Source organism: Coregonus lavaretus (genome assembly GCF_964263955.1).
Source record: "Coregonus lavaretus genome assembly, contig: HAP1_SCAFFOLD_4796, whole genome shotgun sequence".
NCBI classification, from domain to species: domain Eukaryota; kingdom Metazoa; phylum Chordata; class Actinopteri; order Salmoniformes; family Salmonidae; genus Coregonus; species Coregonus lavaretus.
In genome coordinates, this window is record NW_028166396.1 from 20,157 (window position 1) to 41,265 (window position 21,109).

A 21,109-nucleotide genomic window follows, 5' to 3' on the forward strand; every position below is an offset into this window, starting at 1 on the left:
CACCCCTTCTGACAACCCACCCCTTCTGACAACCACCCCTTCTGACAACCACCCCTTCTGACAACCACCCCTTCTGACAACCACCCCTTATGACAACCACCCCTTATGACAACCACCCCTTATGACAACCACCCCTTATGACAACCACCCCTTCTGACAACCACCCCTTCTGACAACCACCCCTTATGACAACCACCCCTTCTGACAACCACCCCTTCTGACAACCACCCCTTCTGACAACCACCCCTTCTGACAACCACCCCTTCTGACAACCACCCCTTCTGACAACCACCCCTTATGACAACCTACCATTAATGTTTACACACCTATAGCTCTTGTCCAGGGCGTTACGTATGACTTGCTGATGCTGAGCCTTCCTTAAAACTGGAGAGGTCAACAAGCCTCTTGAAGACTCTGGACCAGAGCAAACACATCTGGTTAGGACCAAGCTAATGACACACCCAGTCTTCCAGTGACTTATCTCTCCAGTGTGTGAAAGACTACAGTGTAAAGCATTGATAGTCTTCCGTACAGAGAGACTGAGTTGCTGTGGCACATCATCAGTAGTGACTTCATAAAACTCTGTTGTAGCAAAATGTCATGGCATCTGGTGGAAGAGGAGGGGGGTTGGGGTGGGAGGGATGGAGAGCGGGGGGGGGGGGGGTTGGTTTTGGGGGTTGGGAGAGGGTAGAGAGGCTGATGATGTTCTGAAGGGGGGGGGTGGTATTAAAGGAGGCATCATGGCGAGGGGTTAGGGGTTAGGGGTCAGGGTGAGCTGATGACTGAAGTCCCTAGCTGGCGACTACTTGATGTTCTTGAGCAGGGAGGTGCGAGCGTTCACCACGGCCTTGAAAGCGTCCTCACTGCCCGGGGCAACGCACTTATCCGGATGGAGCAGCACTGCCAGCTTCCTGTACGCCTTGTTAACCTCCTCCCTGGAAACACAAACAGGAACAAAAGTTAGACCAAGAGGAGGGCGCCGTTGAAGCTGCTTTGTGTGTGTGTGTGAGAGTTGATTGTCAGGTGGACGGACTCTAATGAGATTTCCCACTGTCTCCTAATCCCCTCGCTTAATCCAAACCCCCAATCCGCCCAATATATCAGGGAAGATAGTGATTAACTTAGTGAGAGGTCAGTTTAAGAGAGATACGCCTTCACTATGGTGAAACACTAAAACAGTACAGAAATACACTAAGAAAAAAGAAGGAACAGCATGTCAGAAACAGCTCAATGTAATTGAAGAATCCATAGACTTAAATCACTTCTGGGAAAATTGGAACACACTAAACCAACAACAACACGAAGAGTTCCCTATCCAAAATGGAAATGTATGGATAAGCCACTTCTCAAATCTTTTCAGCTCTATAAAAAAGAACAAACAGCATAAACATATATATTATCAATTACAAATCTTAGAATCAGCTATTGAAGATTACCAGAACCCACTGGATTTTCCAATTACATTGAATGAACTACAGGACAAATTACAAACCCTCCAACCCAAAAAGGCCTGTGGTGTTGATGGTATCCTAAATGGAATGATAAAACAAATTCCAATTGGCTATACTTAAACTCATTAAAATCATCCTGAGCTCTGGCATCTTCCCCAATATTTGGAACCAAGGACTGACCACCCCAATCCACAAAAGTGGAGACAACTTTGACCCCAATAATTACAGTGGAATCTACATTAACAGCAATCTCAGAGAAATCCTCTGCAGTACCATCAACTGCAGACTCCAACATTTCCTCAGTGAAAACAAAGTCCTGAACAAATGTCAAATTGGCTTCTTCCCAAAATACCATACGACAGACCACGTATACACCCTGCACACCCTAATTGACAAACAAAAAAGATTTTGACCAAATTTGGCATGAGGTTCCGCTATACAAATTGATGGAAAGCGGTGATGGGGGAAAAAGATATGACATTATGAAATCAATGTACACAAATAACAAATATGTAGTTAAAATTGGCAATAAGCACACATATTTCTTTCCTCAGGGCCGTGGGGTGAGACATGGATGCAGCTTGAGCCCCACCCTCTTCAATATATACAGTACCAGTCAAAAGTTTGGACACACCTACTAATTCCAGGGTTTTTCTTTATTTTTATTATTTTCTACATTGTAGAATAATAGTGAAGACAACAAAATTATGAAAAAACACATATGGACTCATGTAGTAATCAAACAAGTGTTAAACAAATCAAAATATATTTGAGATTTGAGATTCTTCAAAGTAGCCACCCTTTGCCTTGATGACAGCTCGGCACACTCTTGGCATTATCTCAACCAGCTTTCAATTAACAGGTGTGCCTTGTTAAAAGTTACTTTGTGGAATTTCTTTCCTTCTTATTGCGTTTGAGTCAATCAGTTGTGTTGTGACAAGGGAGGGGTGGTATACAGAAGATAGCCCTATTTGGTAAAAGACCAAGTCCATATTATGGCAAGAACAGCTCAAATAAGCAAAGAAAAACGACAGTCCATCATTACTTTAAGACATGAAGGTCAGTCAATACGGAACATTTCACGAACTTTGAAAGTTTCTTCAAGTGCAGTCGCAAAAACCATCAAGCGCTATGATGAAACTGGCTCTCATGAGGACTGCCACAGGAATGGAAGACCCAGAGTTACCTCTGCTGCAGAGGATAAATTCATTAGAGTTACCAGCCTCAGAAATTGCAGCCTAAATAAATGCTTCACAGAGTTCAAGTAACATACACATCTCAACATCAACTGTTCAGAGGAGACTGCGTGAATCAGGCCTTCATGGTCGAATTACTGCAAACAAACCACTACTAAAGGACACCAATAATAAGAAGAGACTTGCTTGCGCCAAGAAACACAAGCAATGGACATTAGACCGGTGGAAATCTGTCCTTTGGTCTGATGAGTCCAAATTTGAGATTTTTGATTCCAACCTTCGTGTCTTTGTGAGACGCAGAGTAGGTGAACGGATGATCTCTGCATGTGTGGTTCCCACCGTGAAGCATGGAGGAGGAGGTGTGATGGTGCTTTGCTGTTGACACTGTCTGTGATTTATTTAGAATTCAAGGCACACTTAACCAGCATGGCTACCACAGCGATACACCATCCCATCTGGTTTGCGCTTAGTGGGACTATCATTTGTTTTTCAATAGGACAATGACCCAATACACCTCCAGGCTGTGTAAGGGCTATTTGACCAAGAAGGAGAGTGATGGAGTGCTGCATCAGATGACCTGGCCTCCAGAATCACCCGACCTCAACCCAATTGAGATGGTTTGGGATGAGTTGGACTGCAGAGTGAAGGAAAAGCAGCCATCAAGTGCTCAGCATATGTGGGAATTCCTTCAAGACTGTTGGAAAAGCATTCCAGGTTAAGCTGGTTGAGAGAATGCCAAGAGTGTGCAAAGCTGTCATCAAGGCAAAGGGTGGCTACTTTGAAGAATCTAAAATCTACAATCTAATAGTCTGCAGCACCCGGCCTCACCCTACTAGAATCTAAAGTCAAATATCTACTGTTTGCATATTATCTGGTGCTTCTGTCCCCAACCAAGGAGGGCATACAACAGCACCTAGATCTTCTGCACAGATTCTGTCAGACCTGGGCCCTGACAGTGAATCTTAGTAAGACAAAAATAATGGTGTTCCAAAAACTGGTGTTCCAACAAATACAAATTATATCTCGACACCGTTGCCCTAGAGCACAAAATCTAGAAGAGAGCTTTTAAAACTCTACAACCACCTAAACAGAAGTGATGCTCACACATTTCCCCACAAAGCCCTCACCTACAGAGAGATGAACCTAGAGAAGAGTCCCCTCAGCCAGCTGGTTCTGGGGCTCTGTTCACAAACACAAACAGACCCCACCAAATCATGAGAAAGCAAAAATATAACTATTTGACACACTGGAAAGAATCAACCAAAAAACTGCAAACTGGAATGCTATCTGGCCCTAAACAAACAGTACAAACAGTACACAATGGCAGAATACCTGACCACTGTGATCGACCCAAACGTAAGGAAAGCTTTGACTGTGTACAGACTCAGTGAGCATAGCCTTGCTATTGAGAAAGGCTGCCATAGTCAGACCTGGCTCTCAAGAGATGGCAGGCTATGTGCCCACTGCACACAAAATGAGGTGGAAACTGAGCTGCACTTTCTAACCTCCTGCCAAATGTATGACCACATTAGAGAGACACATTTCCCACAGATCACAGAGACCCCCCAAAGAATTTGAAAACAAATCAAACATTGATAAACTCCCATATCTGTAGGCGCAATACTGCAGTGTGAAATCACAGCAGCAAGATTTGTGAACTGTTGCCATGAGAAAAGGGCACAACCACAACTATTTGTACATAGCTGATAATATAACACTAGTCTATCTTTTTTAAACCTTTTTGAGTGCAATGTTTACTGTTAAATTCTAATATGTTTTATGTTGTTGTTGTTGTTTTGTGTATTCTCACTTTTGTTTTTTGTTTATTTCACTTGCTTTGGCAATGTAAACACGTTTCCCATGACAATAAAGCCCCTGTGAATTGAATTGAATTGAATTGAGAGAGAGGAGAGAGAAATAGAGAGAGAAAGAGAAAGATGGAGAAAGAGATAGAGAAAGAAAGAAAGAAAGAGAGACAGTTACTCCCTTCTTTTGCCAATATGAACCTGTGTATGAGTGGGCTGTTTGAGCTTTTGCCAATATGAACCTGTGTATGAGTGGGCTGTTTGAGTGGGAATGCATGGTGACATGGTAACAGGGTCTATTTACAGTAATAGATGGAAGGGGTTAAGAAGAGATGATCTTTCCTTATAATATTACATTTTACATTTTACATTTTAGTCATTTAGCAGACGCTCTTATCCAGAGCGACTTACAGGAGCAATTAAGGTTAAGTGCCTTGCTTAAGGGTGGTAAGCACCCTTTGTGGTCCTCTGTAGCTCAATTGGTAGAGCATGGCGCTTGTAACGCCAGGGTAGTGGGTTCGATCCCCGGGACCACCCATACGTAAAAATGTATGCACACATGACTGTAAGTCGCTTTGGATAAAAGCGTCTGCTAAATGGCATATTATTATTATATTATAAGGGCACATCGACAGATTTTTCACCTAGTCGGCTCGGGGATTAGAACCAGCAACCTTTCGGTTACTGGCACAACGCTCTTACCCACTAAGCTACCTGCCACATTGTAGTGACTCCACAATAATGACCAAAATGACTGAGTGAAAAGAACACAAATATACAGAATAAAAATATTTCAAAACATGCATTTTGTATGCAACAAGGCACTAAAGTAATACTGCAAAAAAAAAGTTGCCGCCTAAATGCAAAGCCTTATGCTTGGGGCAAATCCAACAAAACACAACACATCACTGAGTAACTGCCTCCTCCTGTTTAAGCATGGTGGTGGCTGCATCATGGCATGGGTATGCTTGACAACAGCAAATACTGGGGACTTCTTCAGGAAGAAAAAAAGAAACGGGATGGATGCTAAGCAGAGGCAAAATCCTGGAGGAAAACCTACTTCAGTCTGCTGTACACCAGACACTGGGAGAGGAATTCACCTTTCAGCAGGACAATAACCTACAACACAAGGCCAAATCTACACTGGAGTTGCTTACCAAGAAGACAGTGAATGTTCCTGAGTGGCCAAGTTAACGTTTTGACTTAAATCTGCTTGAAAATCTATGGCAAGACTTAAATTGCTGTCTAGCCATGATGCCCAACATCTTGACAGAGTTTGAAGAATTTAGAAAATAATAAACGGGCAAATATATGTTCTTAAACCCTTGCTTCAGCCTGTGGCCCTGACGTTGGGCCAGCCTCTGGACTCTAGACACTTATCTGAGTGTGATTGGACAAGGCATTGTATCATTCTGAGTGTGATTGGACAAGGCATTGTGTCATTCTGAGTGTGATTGGACAAGGCATTGAGGTAATCCAACCCAGTCAATCGGAGGGCAGTGTGGAGCTATTAACACCAGTGTCCAGGGCACAGGGGTCAAACTCATTCCACGGAGGGTCGAGTGTCTGCTGGGTTTCACTCCTCCCTTGGACCTGATTGATGACCACCCACACACAACAACAAAAAAAAATGTATGCACGCATGACTGTAAGTCGCTTTGGATAAAAGCGTCTGCTAAATGGCATATTATTATTATTATTATGAATGAAGGTCACTGATTAGTAAGGAACTACCTCAGCTGCTTAAGTAGGTCTTAACCCTTTACACTGCTGGGAATTATATGGATAGGGCTACAAATGTTTCTAAAAGAGAATAAAATATTAAAAGCATATGCAAAACCATGGTAGCAATTGAAAAGGAACAGTTTGGAGATAATGGGGAAATTATTAGACCAAAAATGAGCACACAACTGTTCACCTGACACCAGACTGGATCCAAACATTACACTGTTGATTTTATGTGCATTTGACATTTACTTTACTTGATCAGTTTATTTTTACAGGGGACAGTGCACACTAATCAACATCAACATTTCAACCACAGCCCCTGGGCAGGTTATTAAAAACAATTCCAATAACAATCCAGATAAACAATGAGCAGTGAGTAACATGCAGAGCAACATAGGACAAGCAACACATCACAGACAGGCAGACAGACAGACAAAAGGTAGACAGACAGGCAGACAGACAGGCACAGACAGACAGACAGACAGACAGACAGACAGACAGACAGGCACAGGTAGACAGACAGACAGACAGGCACAGACAGACAGACAGACAGACAGACAGACATAGGTAGACAGACAGGCAGACAGACAGACAGGCACAGGTAGACAGACAGACAGACAGACAGACAGACAGACAGACAGACATAGGTAGACAGACAGGCAGACAGACAGACAGACAGGCACAGGTACACAGACAGACAGGCCGATAGACAGGCAGACAGATAGACAGGCACAGGTACACAGACAGACAGACAGGCAGATAGACAGGCAGACAGATAGACAGGCAGACAGACAGGGCAGGCAGAGAGGCAGAGCAGACAGACCAGGCAGAGCAGACAGAAATACAGGCAGAGCAGGCAGACAGAGCAGGCAGACAGATAGGCAGGCAGAAAGATAGGCAGGCAGACAGAGCAGAAAGAGCAGGCAGAGCAGACAGAAATACAGGCAGAGCAGGCAGACAGATAGGCAGGCAGACAGATAGAAAGGTAGAGCAGACAGCGAAGACAGACAGATAGGCAGGCAGGCAGAGCAGGCAGACAGAGCAGGAAGGCAGAGCAGGCAGGCAGAGCAGGAAGGCAGAGCAGGCAGACAGACAGAGCAGGAAGGCAGAGCATGCAGGCATACAGACAGAGCATGAAGGCAGAGCAGGCAGGGAGAGCATGCAGGCATACAGACAGAGCATGAAGGCAGAGCAGGAAGGCAGAGCAGGCAGGCAGGCAGAGCAGGAAGGGAGGCAGACAGACAGAGCAGGCAGAGCAATAGCAGAAAAAGCAACAGAACCAAATCCATAAAAGCAACAGTGTTTCCACACCTCACAAGCTACAGACAACAGATAACATGGAAAGCGGCAATACACAGCTAGGGATTATGTTCACAAGTCTGAGTGTCCTTTAGCCATGTCTTTATGAAGGTGCGATGTGTGGTGCAGTTATGTGTGTCTGATGGCAGTTTGTTCCAGACATTGGGAAGCAGATTGACTAAAGGTGCTTTTCCTTAAGGGAACTATACAGTCATCTCTCATGGCAGACCATGTGGATCTGCTGCCATGGGTTTGGGTTTTCCGATTGACTAAAATACTATGTGGAGGGGGAGGAGCCAGGCCATTTAGGATCTTGAATACAAGACATGCCTCACTGTATGGCACACGATTTTCCCAACTCAGGAGCTCATGCCGTCTGAGGATGTTACAGTGATGATGTCTATTCTATCTAGCACTTTGAGAGCCTGTTGTAAACAGACGGAAAGGGTTTTAATGTTGTACAGCAAGCTTGGGCCCAACTAGTCAAGCAGTATGTTAAGTGGGGGAGTATCATAGCATTGAAGTACAGTTTCGCTGCCTTTTCAGTCAAACAATTTCGAATGAATCGGAAATTAACTAGGTTGAATTTGGTTATTTGAGTTACCTTTTTCACCTGCTTTTTGAAAGAGAGGTTGGAATCAAGTATGATGCCAAGGTACTTAAAATCGGACACCACCTGGAGATTCTCCCGACACAAGAGTGGAATAATATGATTTATTTATTTCAGCATCTTGAGAGAATGCGAATGCACAGTTAGATACCATCTGTAGAGGTGCTGTCTTTATCAGCATCATAAAAGCTGATAGTAGCCTATTTCAACCACATAAAATATGCATCCAAGCCGAACTGAAATCTTATCAGAAACATGTTGGGCTATTTTCTTACAACTGGTCAAACTGATGTCATTTGGAAATTTTGCACAGAAAATCTAGAGTTAATGCATTTTCTCCCCCGGTCCCTAAACGTCTTTGCTCCACAAAGAAGCAGAGATGACAGAGAAAACTTTACCGATGTCATCTAGATTGAAGCATTCTATCGATTTATGACATTATTCTGGTGAGCAAGGGTTTATGTATTCTTCTAGGGTAGGGGGTTCCCAAACTTTTACACTCAAGCCCCCCTTCCAGCATTGGGGGAAAAACATGTATGCCTTTGAACGGGGTATGGTAGTAGGTGCCAGGCGCACCGGTTTGAGTGTGTCAAGAACTGCAACGCTGCTGGGTTTTCACGTTCAACAGTTTCCCGTGTGCCTCAAGAATGGTCCACAACCCAAAGGACATCCAGCCAACTGTGGGAAGCATTGGAGTCAAAATGGGCCAGCATCCCTGTGGAACGCTTTCGACACCTTGTAGAGCCCATGCCCCGATGAATTGAGGCTGTCCTGAGGGCAAAAGGGGGTGCAACTCAATTTTAGGAAGGTGTTCCTAATGTTTTGTACACTCAGTGTATATTGACAGAAGAGAAGCTGCATGTATCTAATGCTCCTGAGTGGCGCAGTGGTCTAAGGCACTGCATCGCAGTGCTAACTGTGCCACTAGATCCTGGTTCGAATCCAGGCTCTGTCGCAGCCGGCCGCGACCGGGAGACTCATGGGCGGCGCACAATTGGCCCAGCGTCGTCCAGGGTATGGGAGGGAATGGCCGGCAGGGATGTAGCTCAGTTGATAGAGCATGGCGTTTGCAACGCCAGGGTTGTGGGTTCGATTCCCACGGGGGGCCAGTATAAAAAAATATGTATTCACTAACTGTAAGTCGCTCTGGATAAGAGCGTCTGCTAAATGACTAAAATGTAAATGTAATTATAGACAAAATGACTAACAAATACCTTACCTGTAGCCTACAGCGCATTTTCTATATTAGCGGGTCGGGCGTGAGGTGCTCAAGTTCAGAACGGCTGTCAGTCAAAACCCGTACAGCGCTGTGAAGCGCAGAGCCAGAGCTGTATAGCATGTTACTGTACAGCCACTGTGTTCCAATTTCGGCATTCATCAGTGCCCAAATCTGCCATTTTCAACCCGTATTTGGGTACGAGTGTAAAGAGCTACTTTGCCACGAATTGAAAGGAAATAACAAAAACCAGCAGAGACATGGAATGGGTTTGACACCCCTGTTTCTGGACTGGGCCTTAGGCTCAGTTTGACACCCCTTGTCTTACCGTGTGGCTCCAGGTTTGACCCCCAGCATATCCCAGGAGTCCTTGCTGTTGCGTATGCGTCGGATGGTGTCGGCCTGCTCCTTGGTGAAGCCGACACTGACCTCCGCCACCGGGCGCTTCCCGCCGTTCTCACACATGTCCGTTATGGAGGAGAAAAACGCCTGGAGAACACACACGGATCAGTACAATCTATCTCTCTGAGGTAACCAGGTGTGTGTGTGTGTGTGTGTGTGTGTGTGTGTATACATACCTGGAACATCTCACTGATGCCCTCTCCGCTCTGTGCTGACGTCTCAAAGTAGTGGAACCCTCTAGACTCCGCCCACAGCCTTCCCTCTCCCTCGTCTACTACTCGACGCTTAGTCAGGTCCACCTGGAGCAATACACACACAGTGCTAAAGTCCAGTGAACCTGGGTCACACAGAGAAGCACAATCATACACACACACATACCTTGTTAGCACAGACGACAAAAACGATGCTCTCCATGTTAGCCTGGGAGCCCATCTCCTGTTTCATCTCCCCCAGCCAGTTGTCCAGCGCATCAAAACTCTCCCTCAGACCAACATCATAGACCAACACCACTCCCTGGCTGTCCTTATAGAACTCATTACGAACCTGCACAGAGAGACAGAGACAGAGGGAGAGGGAGAGACAGAGAGAGAGAGAGAGAGAGAGAGAGAGAGAGAGAGAGAGAGAAAGAGAAGGAGAGAGAGAGAGACAGAAAGAGAGAGAGACAGAGAGACAGAGAAGGAGAGACAGAGAGACAGAGAGAGAGAGAAAGAGAGACAGAGAGAGAGAGAAAGAGTGAGAGACAGAAAAAGAGAGAGACAGAGACAGAAAGAGAGAGAGACAGAAAAAGAGAGACAGAGAAAGAGAGAGAGAGAGTGAGAGTGAGAGACAGAAAGAGAGAGAGACAGAGAGAGAGAGAGAGAGAGAGAGAGAGAGAGAGAGAGAGAGAGACCAACATCATACATCAACACCATGCCCTGACTGTCCGTATAGCAGGGGTTTTTCTGCCATTGAAATCTTTGGACGGGCCACTTGAGCATTTTAAAAAGTATATAGAAAAGATAATGGACCTTTCTTTTTTATAATATAATCTTTGAGAACTAACAATCACCAAAATAAAAGCTAGACAGTCAGGGATAATTAAAAATTCCACAAACAATTAATTAAACAGTTTACATTTTGTTATTCTGTTTGAGCAAAAGAACACAGCATTAGCCGTTAGTTAGCATTAGCCGTTAGTTAGCATTAGCCATTAGTTAGCATTAGCCATGTTGAAATGCATAGAATTGCAGGAAATTAGCTTTACAATAGAAAAATGGCTTCAAAACTGCAACATTTTCTCTCAGCTGCAAGGCAAACTGGCTTAAAACTGCAAAAAGTTCTCTACAGAGAGGAGAGAGAGAGAGAGAGAGAGAGAGAGAGAGAGAGAGAGAGAGAGAGAGAGAGAGAGAGAGAGAGAGAGAGAGAGAGAGAGAGACAGAGAGAGAGAGAGACAGAGAGAGGAGAGAGAGAGAGAGACAGAGAGACAGAGAGAGGAGAGAGAGAGAGAGAGAGACAGAGAGAGACAGAGAGAGAGAGACAGAGAGGGGGGGGGACAGAGAGAGAGAGGAGAGAGAGAGAGAGACAGAGAGAGACAGAGAGAGGAGAAAGAGACAGAGAGACAGAGAGAGGAGAGAGGAGAGAGGAGAGAGAGAGAGAGAGAGAGAGAGAGAGAGAGAGAGAGAGAGAGAGACAGAGAGAGAGAGACAGAGAGAGAAACAGAGCGAGAGAGAGAAACAGAGAGAGAGAGAGAGAAACAGAGCGAGAGAGAGACAGAGAGAAACAGCGAGAGAGAGAGAGATGAAAGAGACTAAAATTGAATAAAACATGAGATGCACTTCTTCACTACTGTGTTTGACTTAATGATGATTTGTGTAACAGCAGCACCCCTTACTGGAAGAAAAAAAAAGTAACTGCTCCACAAGAACATCAGTACAGAAACAGCAGTAACAGTGTTTGTGTGTGTGTGTGTGTGTGTGTGTGTGTGTGTGTGTGTGTGTGTGTGTGTGTGTGTGTGTGTGTGTGAGTGTGTATATATAGAGGCTGGCCTCTTGGTGGCAGGATGCAGATGTTTATTTGGTGCGACACGTGTAACATGATGTCCCAGTAGGTTAGGACCCAGACACAACGTGACCACGGCAGTACGGTTTAGGTACTGACCTCGTAGAAGAAGGGGTGTCCTGCCATGTCAAAGATGTTCACTTTGATCTCCCTGTCACGCACCTGGACTCTGATGGGGACAACAAACAGTCAATCAGGTCACACAGACTTCAGGGGCAGGCTTACTGGTAAAATGCACACGAGGGGGGTACTTCAGGGCAAAATGCACTTGGTAGTACAGCAGTCAAAATAGGTTGAGGACCACTGCACTACAGTACACTCGTCTCCTGTCCTTTATCTGAAATCATCTGACAGCAAATGGGAAACTGAACTGTGCATCTTTGGTCTACAAAATGATTTAAATATCAACATGTATCGACTCGTCGTCATTGGGGTAAACTTACTTGGTGACACCATAGTCAATCCCTATTGTGGCCAGATACTTGGGAACAAACCTCTTCTCACAGTATCGCTTGATGATGCAGCTCTGCAATGAAGAAACAATGCGGCGTATGAACTAAGGTTAGATAGAGCATATATTACACATGCAAACTAAAGTCAGATTTCATTCTCCGCGGCAGCGGCCTGTGTAGGAATGGGTGCTCATCGGTGATGGTAATAATGCATTCATTGGCTACCCTAGCTATTCAAAATGTCACCTAGTCGGACCATTATTATTGTTTCAGCTGGCTGATGGGCGTTATTAGGTAGGTAACGTTAACCGTAGCACAGAGAATTTTTGACCAACCTTTACTTGCCGATACTTCCTCAATTCAAGACTTGGAAGACAACACGTCTTCTAAACTTCCATGTCTAGTTGCAGGGGGTTCGTTTGAATTTAGAAAATGCTCTGTTATTAAAATAAATAATTGAACTTAGAAAATGCTCTTACTTTATAAAATGCTCTGTTACTAAAATAAAAAATTGTTTTGCTCCATGAAGTAATCCAATAATGTTTACGCCGCCATCTTGTCTATTTCAAATCTTCTCTCATTGAGACAGGTGGGTGTCATTATGACACGCAGCACTTTGGGACTGGACAAATTGTTGGATTACTTCATGGAGCAGATTTGTTTTATTTATTTAAAAACTGAGCATTTTCTAAATTCAAACGAACCTCCTGCAACTAAACAGGGAAGTTTAGAAGACGTGTCGTCTTCCAATTTGGAAATTGAGGAAGTATCGTCAAGTAAAGGTTGGTCGAAAATGATCTGTGCTACGGTTAACGTTACCTACCTAATAACGCCCATCAGCCAGCTGGAACAGTAATAATGGTCCTACTAGGTGACATTGTTATGACTACCCTAGCTGGCTAGCAGGCTGTGGAGAAGGACATATCAGTGTTGAATACAGTCGGATTAATCAGGCTGTAACACACAATTAATTGGTATATACAGCCTGAAACGAATGCCTGCAAAATCGAGTAAATGTTCCTTACAAGCCAGAATGTTGATTAAAACTTTAAGAGCCAGTAGGTACTGTTTATGTTTCCTTGTGCACCGAGGTAAAGTTAGTTTTATATTGGATATTCGGTTTTCTCTCGTCAATAGCTATTGAACCAAACGTGCTATGAAAATGTTATATTCTGAATATGTGGATGGAGAACAAATCGACCCCTTATATATATGGCATCCAACGCTATCTACCCACCTCCTCTTAGGCATGGCTTAACATGACCACGTACCCGAGTAGGGTACAGCCGTAGGGTACTCCCTTTTTACTCCCATGTTTAATTGCCTACTCATAACCCGACAACGGCTGTATTCTTTTTTTTAAATAATTCTATAAACATTTGGGATATGCTTGGTTGGTCATTTTTAACATACTTCCATGTCGTCTTAAAATCAACAAACTACATCATATCAAAAAAAAAAAAAAAAACACTTCGATTCTAAACGTAAAAATGTTAGCATGAACAGATAGACTGTCGCATGGAATGTACGTCACGATTATCAGCCAAAGAGACGATTCCAATGGACTTTCTTCAGCTAGCTAACGTTAGCTAACTAACCCTGCTTTTATAACTGAGATGCCGAAAAGCTGTTGCGTACCGTTATGTTTGAACAATAGTAGGAGAAAAGACCACCAAATTAAGTTTAATCAACTGTCCAAGGACCAGTTTAGACGAACCTCATGGTTACAACGCGATGATGATGGAAGGCTGTGGGCTCCGGTTAAGCGATACGTTTGTTTATTCGAAGCACTTCATTCACGATAAGTTGCTAGCTAACACTTGTTTCTATCTAACTCACTAAATGTATTGCCTGTGTGAACCTGGAGATTCTACCAAGAAGGTATAGATATCGCCATAGGCTACAATGGGCCATTTGGTAGGGTTGTCTGCCCAGCTGGTATCCGGCAAGTTGAAGGGACATATAGGTAAGCCAACAAGAATGAACTTCTCGAAATACTTAGACCGTTCAAGGGCAGGCAAAGACTGGAAGTATACAGTTACGCGGCATATCTTAAGACTAGTGAATTCAATTTAAGATGAACTTAGCCAGCCAGCTATACGTTAGTTAACCGCTGAAAAAGCTAGGAGTAAACAAACAGTGACGTAAGTATAATGCGACAGATTTACTAGCTTTACTGTCAGTGTTAGCAGGTCAGTATAATGAGACAGCTTTACTAACTTTACTGTCAGTGTTAGCAGGTCAGTATAATGAGACAGATTTACTGTCAGTGTTAGCAGGTCAGTATAATGAGACAGATTTACTAGCTTTACTGTCAGTGTTAGCAGGTCAGTATAATGAGACAGATTTACTGTCAGTGTTAGCAGGTCAGTATAATGAGACAGATTTACTGTCAGTGTTAGCAGGTCAGTATAATGAGACAGATTTACTGTCAGTGTTAGCAGGTCAGTATAATGAGACAGATTTACTAGCTTTACTGTCAGTGTTAGCAGGTCAGTATAATGAGACAGCTTTACTGTCAGTGTTAGCAGGTCAGTATAATGAGACAGCTTTACTGTCAGTGTTAGCAGGTCAGTATAATGAGACAGATTTACTAGCTTTACTGTCAGTGTTAGCAGGTCAGTATAATGAGACAGATTTACTGTCAGTGTTAGCAGGTCAGTATAATGAGACAGATTTACTGTCAGTGTTATTAGCAGGTCGGGTAACACATCAGAGTGGTAGAATAAGTATCATGCAAATCATTTGTTGTGGTGACAGCCAAGTATGTTAATAACGACACGTGACGCTGCTGAAAACGTTTATTGAAACGACAAAAAAAGTGTCAGGAGTTTGCTTAGGAATGCCCAAGTTAGGCTAATTACATTGGAGTAATGGGAAAGTTAGGTTAACTACATGGGAGTAATGGGAGTACCCTACGTCAAATCAAATCAATCCAATTTTATTGGTCACATACACGTGTTTAGCAGATTGTATAGCGGGTGTAGCGAAATGCTTGTGCTTCTATCTCCAACAGTGCAGTAATATCTAACAAGTCATATCTAACAATTTCACAACATATACCCAATACACACAAATCTAAGTAAGGAATGAATTAAGAATATATATTTATATATGGACGAGCGATGTCAGAGCGGCATGGACTAAGATACAGTAGAATAGTATAGAATACAGTATATACAGATGAGTAATGCAAGATATGTAAACATTATTAAAGTGGCTAGTGTTCCATTTTTTAAAGTGGCCAGTGATTTCTAGTCTATAGGCAGCAGCCTCTAATGTGCTAGTTATGGCTGTTTAACAGTCTGATGGCCTTGAGATAGAAGCAGTTTTTCAGTCTGTCGGTCTGTACCCTACTCAAGGCGTGGTCACGTTAAACCACGCCTCGCCTAGTGGTATCTATAGAATTATAAAGAGGGGTTCTCGGCAGCTGGCGATTTTGGAACGACTCAATATCGCCATCTGCCGGCTTTTGGGCTACAGCAGAGCTCGTTTAGGATACATTATAACGTTATGGGCTTTGGCTGCAGTCATTTAACGTTACTCCCTGGGTCATTCATACTGTTGATACCTGATACTAGCTTGCCAACAGCTAGTTTGGATACAGGGCTGGCTAGCAGAATAGCTAACCTAAACGTTAATATGTTATGAAAACAAATCAAATCTGACGTTAGTTGACTCACCTTGCCCACCTCGGCATTGCCAAGGCTGATCACTTTCACACGCAGTGATTTCTTGTTCTCGCGTCTCTTCTGCACATTCGTGTCCATGCTGCTGCGATTTAGCTAGCTATCTAGCTAACGTTAGCTATGTTAAATATTGTTGTTTGTTTGTTATTTACGTCGTCGATGTTGTTCTGTGAAGCTGGAATTCAACTAACGTTAGCTTAGTACAGTACTCCCCGCCTTAGCTGGCTAGCAGACATTTACTCCATCTTAAACAACCTCGTTTACAATTGTATAAGCTGCGCATCGTTATGGATCTGAATAAATATTAGACAAGTTATTCTGGACGAGTGAAACATACATTTGATGGGTTAGCTAGCTAGCCTTCTTTGCTAGCGCCGCTGTTTTGCACAGCTTTGTCTGTCAATTTCTTATTCGCGGCAGCAGATTCGTTATGAAGTCAGCGTTAACAAAACTCTAATGCAGTTTTTTTTTTTTTATACATTTAATAATCAAACACAGCTGTATGTAACAAGAAAACGTATATTATCTACAGCTAGTTATCTTCATATAAACGAAAAAATTTTTACAATAGATTTTAAACAGTAAAATCCGAGTTTTTAAAACTGGAAGCAGTTTCTATGGCAACAACGAGACATGACGGCATATTCGCGATTTTCCAACACTGAAACGTAAACGATTTTTTGTGTGTTCATTTTGTTTATTTGACCGTTTTAAAACACAATAGAACCATACATGTGGATAGAGTACAATGCCATTAAAATCATCTAGGAGGACACACACAAAACGTATTTCCAGTGTGTCAAAGTGGAATTACGTTTTATTTTTATTTTGACAAATTAATAAAAAATGAAAAGCTGAAATGTCTTGAGTCAATAAGTATTCAACCCCTTTGTTATGGCAAGCTTAAATAAGTTCAGGAGTAAAAATGAGCTTAACAAGTCACATAATAAGTTGCATGGCCGTCGAGCCCAGATCATCTCCACTACTGTGGGATGTATCCTCCAGTCTGAAGGAAGAGGGGGCCTCCTCTGGAGAGTACGTCTGCGGCCTGATTCTCCATCCCAAGCAGGTGTATTGCTCTGAGGGATGTAAGGTGTCTGTTTGCCCAAAGCAGTAATTCCCTTGCAACCTGGTGCAGTACCAATGACCTCAGTCTTCCCTGGTGGTTGATGTGTGCAACCACGGTTGTGTTGTCTGTCCGTGTCAGTGTGTCGTACTGGGAGGAAATGCCGGAGTGCAATGTGAACCGCCTTGAGCTCCAGTATGTTCATGTGAGCTGTTTCCATGGTGCTGACCATACACCATGGACCCCTGACTAGTTCAAGACTGCTCCCCATCCCTGTAGAGAGGCGTCTGTGGTCAAAGTCATCTGAACTGTGTCTAGGAGAACTCCACTGGGAGTTTGAAGTGCTAGGCACCACCATTGTATTGCTCTCCAGCAACTCATTGAAATGGTACAGTAGATTGTGTCTGTTGCAGCAGTATTGGCTGTACAACAGACTGCAGCAGCCAGGAGGCCTAGGAGCCTCTGACTCTCTAGAGCTGTCACCTGTTTTCTCAGTTTTAAATGTTGAAAGACAATTTGTCAATGATACCATTCCTTCTGGAGAGAGTGTTGCTCACATGATTTGAGTGTCCAGTGTCAAGCCCAGGAAGTGCACACACTGAGCAGAAAACTATTTTCCAAGTTCATTGTTAGTCCCAACTCTGAAAAGGTGACGTGGATGTGTGTGCCAAAGCTTCGTGACCCTGCACATATTAGCCAATTGCCTAAGTAGTTCAGGACCCTGACTCCTGTTTGGCGAAGGGGGGGGGGCTAGCGCTGCGCTTTGTGAAAGTGGAGGGGCGAGCGAATGGCCAAAGGGTAGAACGTGCAACTGAAAAACATGTTTTTCAAAGGAAAATCTCAGGTATTTACTGTGTCCTGGTAGTTTCAAGTTCCTTGGTGTCCACATCACCAACAAACTATCATGGTCCAAACACACCAAGACAGTTGTGAAGAGGGCATGACAACGCCTTTCCTCCATAACTTACTACATTTGCACACACTGTATATAGATTTTCTATTGTGTTATTGACTGTACGTTTTATTTATTCCATATGTAACTCTGTGTTGTTGTTTTTATCGCACTGCTTTGCATTATCTTGGCCAGGTCGCAGTTGTAAATGAGAACTTGTTCTCAACTGGCTTACCTGGTTAAATAAAGGTGAAATAAAATAAAACATTTACAAAAAATAACCAACTCCTATTGGCCGTTGATTGTTTTGCTATGTTGAGTTGGATGTTGAATTACAGCAGCAGATCTAGGATTCTAGTAGGGATTAGGCCTACAGTATGAACTACAAACTAAAGTGGATCTTATCTGTACTTTGCCACCTCTCTGGTGATGAGAGGATTGAGTATGTGTTGGCGATGTTTGAGAGAGAGAGAGAGAGAGTCAGTCCACTGACACCCCTATCAGACCACAGCAAAATCACAGTCTATTTGAACAGAGCAATACTCAAACATGAGACATCAAAGCCAAAGGAACTGAATAATATTAAGAAATGCTATAGATGGAAGGAAAGTAGTGTCGAAACCTACCAAAAAACAATTAGGCAACAACAAATTCAATCCCTTTTAGACAACTTCCTGGACAAAACGTTCCACTGTAATAGTGAAGGTGTAAACTTGGCAGTAGAAAATCTCAACTGTATATTTGACCTCTCAGCTTCCCTATCAAATATAAAAATCTCTAACAGAAAACCGAAGAAAAGTAACAACAGTGACAAATGGTTTGATGAAGAATGCAAAAACCTAAGAAAGAAATTGAGAAACCTATCCAACCAAAAACATAGAGACCCAGAAAACCTGAGCCTACACCTTCACTATGGTGAATCACTAAAACAATACAGAAATACACTACGGAAAAAGAAGGAACAGCATGTCAGAAATCAGCTCAATATAATTGAAGAATCCATAGACTCTAACCACTTCTGGGAAAATTGGAAAACACTAAACAAACAACAACACGAACAGCTATCTATCCAAAACGGAGATGTATGGGTAAACCACTTCTCCAATCTTTTTGGCCCTATTACAAAGAACAAACAGCAAACAAATATACATGATCAAATGTAAATCTTAGAATAAACTATTGAAGACTACCAGAACCCACTGGATTCTCCAATTACATTGAATGAACTACTGGACAAAATACAAACCCTCCAACCCAAAAAGGCCTGTGGTGTTGATGGTATCCTCAATGAAATGATAAAATATACAGACCACAAATTCCAATTGGCTATACTTAAACTCTTTAACATCATCCTTAGCTCTGGCATCTTCCCCAATATTTGGAACCAAGGACTGATCACCCCAATCCACAAAAATTTAGACAAATTTGACCCCAATAACTACCGTGGGATTTGCGACAACAGCAACCTTGGGAAAATCCTCTGCATTATCATTAACAGCAGACTAGTTCATTTCCCCAGTGAAAACAATGTACTGAGCAAATGTCAAATTGGCTTTTTACCAAATTACCGTACGACAGACCACGTATTCACCCTGCACACCCTAACTGACGAACAAACAAACCAAAACAAAGGCAAAGTCATCTCATGCTTTGTTGATTTAAAAAAAGCTTTGACTCAATTTGGCATGAGGGTCTGCTTTACAAATTGATGGAAAGTGGGGTTGGGGGAAAAACATACGACATTATAAAATCCATGTACACAAACAACAAATGTGCGGTTAAAATTGGCAAAAAACACACACATTTCTTTCCACAGGGCTGTAGGGTGAGACAGGGATGCAGTTTAAGCCCCACCCTCTTCAACATATATATCAACGAATTGGCGAGGGCACTAGAACAGTCTGCAGCACCCGGCCTCACCCTACTTGAATATGAAGTCAAATGTCTACTGTTTGCTGATGATCTGGTGCTTCTGTCACCAACCAAGGAGGGCCTACAGCAGCACCTAGATCTTCTGCACAGATTCTGTCAGACCTGGGCCCTGACAGTAAATCTCAGTAAGACAAAAATAATGGTGTTTCAAAAAAGGTCCAGTTGCCAGGACCACAAATATAAATTACATCTAGACACCGTTGCCGTAGAGCACACAAAAAATGATACATACCTCGGCCTAAACATCAGCGCCACAGGTAACTTCCACAAAGCTGTGAACGATCTGAGAGACAAGGCAAGAAGGGCCTTCTGTGCCATCAAAAGGAACATCAAATTTGACATACCAATTAGGATCTGGATAAAAAATACTTGAATCAGTTATAGAACCCTTTGCCCTTTATGGTTGTGATGTCTGGGGTCCGCTCACCAACCAGGAATTCACAAAATGGGACAAACACCAAATTGAGACTCTGCAGGCAGAATTCTGCAAAAATATCCCCTGTGTACAACGTAAAACACCAAATAATGCATGCAGAGCAGAATTAGGCCGATACCTATGTACAGACTCGGTAACCATAGCCTTGCTATTGAGAAAGGCTGCCGTAAGCAGACCTGGATCTCAAGAGAAGACTGCCCACAAAATGAGGTGGAAACTGAGCTGCACTTCCTAACTTCCTGCCAAATGTATGACCATATTAGAGACATATTTCCCTCAGATTACACAGACCCACAAAGAATTTGAAAATAAATCCAATTTGGATAAACTCTCATATCTATTGGGTGAAATACCACAGTGTGCAATCACAGCAGCAAGATTTGTGACCTGTTGCCACAAGAAAAGAGCAACCAGTGAAGAACAAACACCATTGTAAATACAACCCATATTTATGTTTATTTATTTTCCTTTTTGTACTTTTAACTATTGCACATTATAACACTATATATAGACATAATATGACATTTGAAATATCTTTACTCTTTTGGAACCTTTGTGAGTTTAATGTTTACTGTACATTTTTTATTGTTTATTTCACTTTTGTTTATTATCTATTTCACTTGCTTTGGCAATTTTAACATATGTTTCCGATGCCAATAAAGCCCCTTAAATTGAATTGAATTGCGAGAGAGAGAGAGAGAGAGAGAGAGAGAGAGAGAGAGAGAGAGAGAGAGAGAGAGAGAGAGAGAGAGAGAGAGAGAGAGAGAGAGAGAGAGAGAGAGAGAGAGAGAGAGACTAACCAGCTAAAGGTTAAGTGAGTGAAAAAAAAGAGGGAAGGAGGGAGGGAGGGAGGTGTGAGGAAGTGTGAAAACAGAGGGAGGGAGGGAGGGAGGTGTGA

General features: G+C 42.9%; 1 protein-coding gene across 1 annotated transcript; it reads right to left on the bottom strand.

The window, feature by feature from the left end:
- Positions 1–732: 732 nt before the first annotated feature.
- LOC311114778 (dnaJ homolog subfamily C member 27) lies at positions 733–16,221 on the bottom strand. The gene is made up of 7 exons (XM_084190013.1): positions 15,880–16,221; positions 12,188–12,270; positions 11,844–11,913; positions 10,086–10,250; positions 9,884–10,006; positions 9,634–9,794; positions 733–935 (listed from the first exon to the last, which is right to left on the bottom strand). The coding sequence occupies exons 1-7, from the start codon at positions 15,964–15,966 to the stop codon at positions 803–805; spliced, it is 822 nt and encodes a 273-aa protein (XP_084046139.1). The 5' UTR covers positions 15,967–16,221; the 3' UTR covers positions 733–802.
- Between the last annotated feature and the right edge of the window lie 4,888 nt (positions 16,222–21,109).

Coding starts and splice junctions, on each gene's coding strand:
- LOC311114778 (XM_084190013.1), bottom strand. CDS start 15,966: ATGGACACGAATGTGCAGAAGAGACGCGAGAACAAGAAATCACTGCGT. Junction 11,914..12,187: donor ATTGACTATGGTGTCACCAA/GTAAGTTTACCC, acceptor TGTCCCCATCAG/AGTCCAGGTGCGTGACAGGG. Junction 10,007..10,085: donor TTGTCGTCTGTGCTAACAAG/GTATGTGTGTGT, acceptor GTATTGCTCCAG/GTGGACCTGACTAAGCGTCG.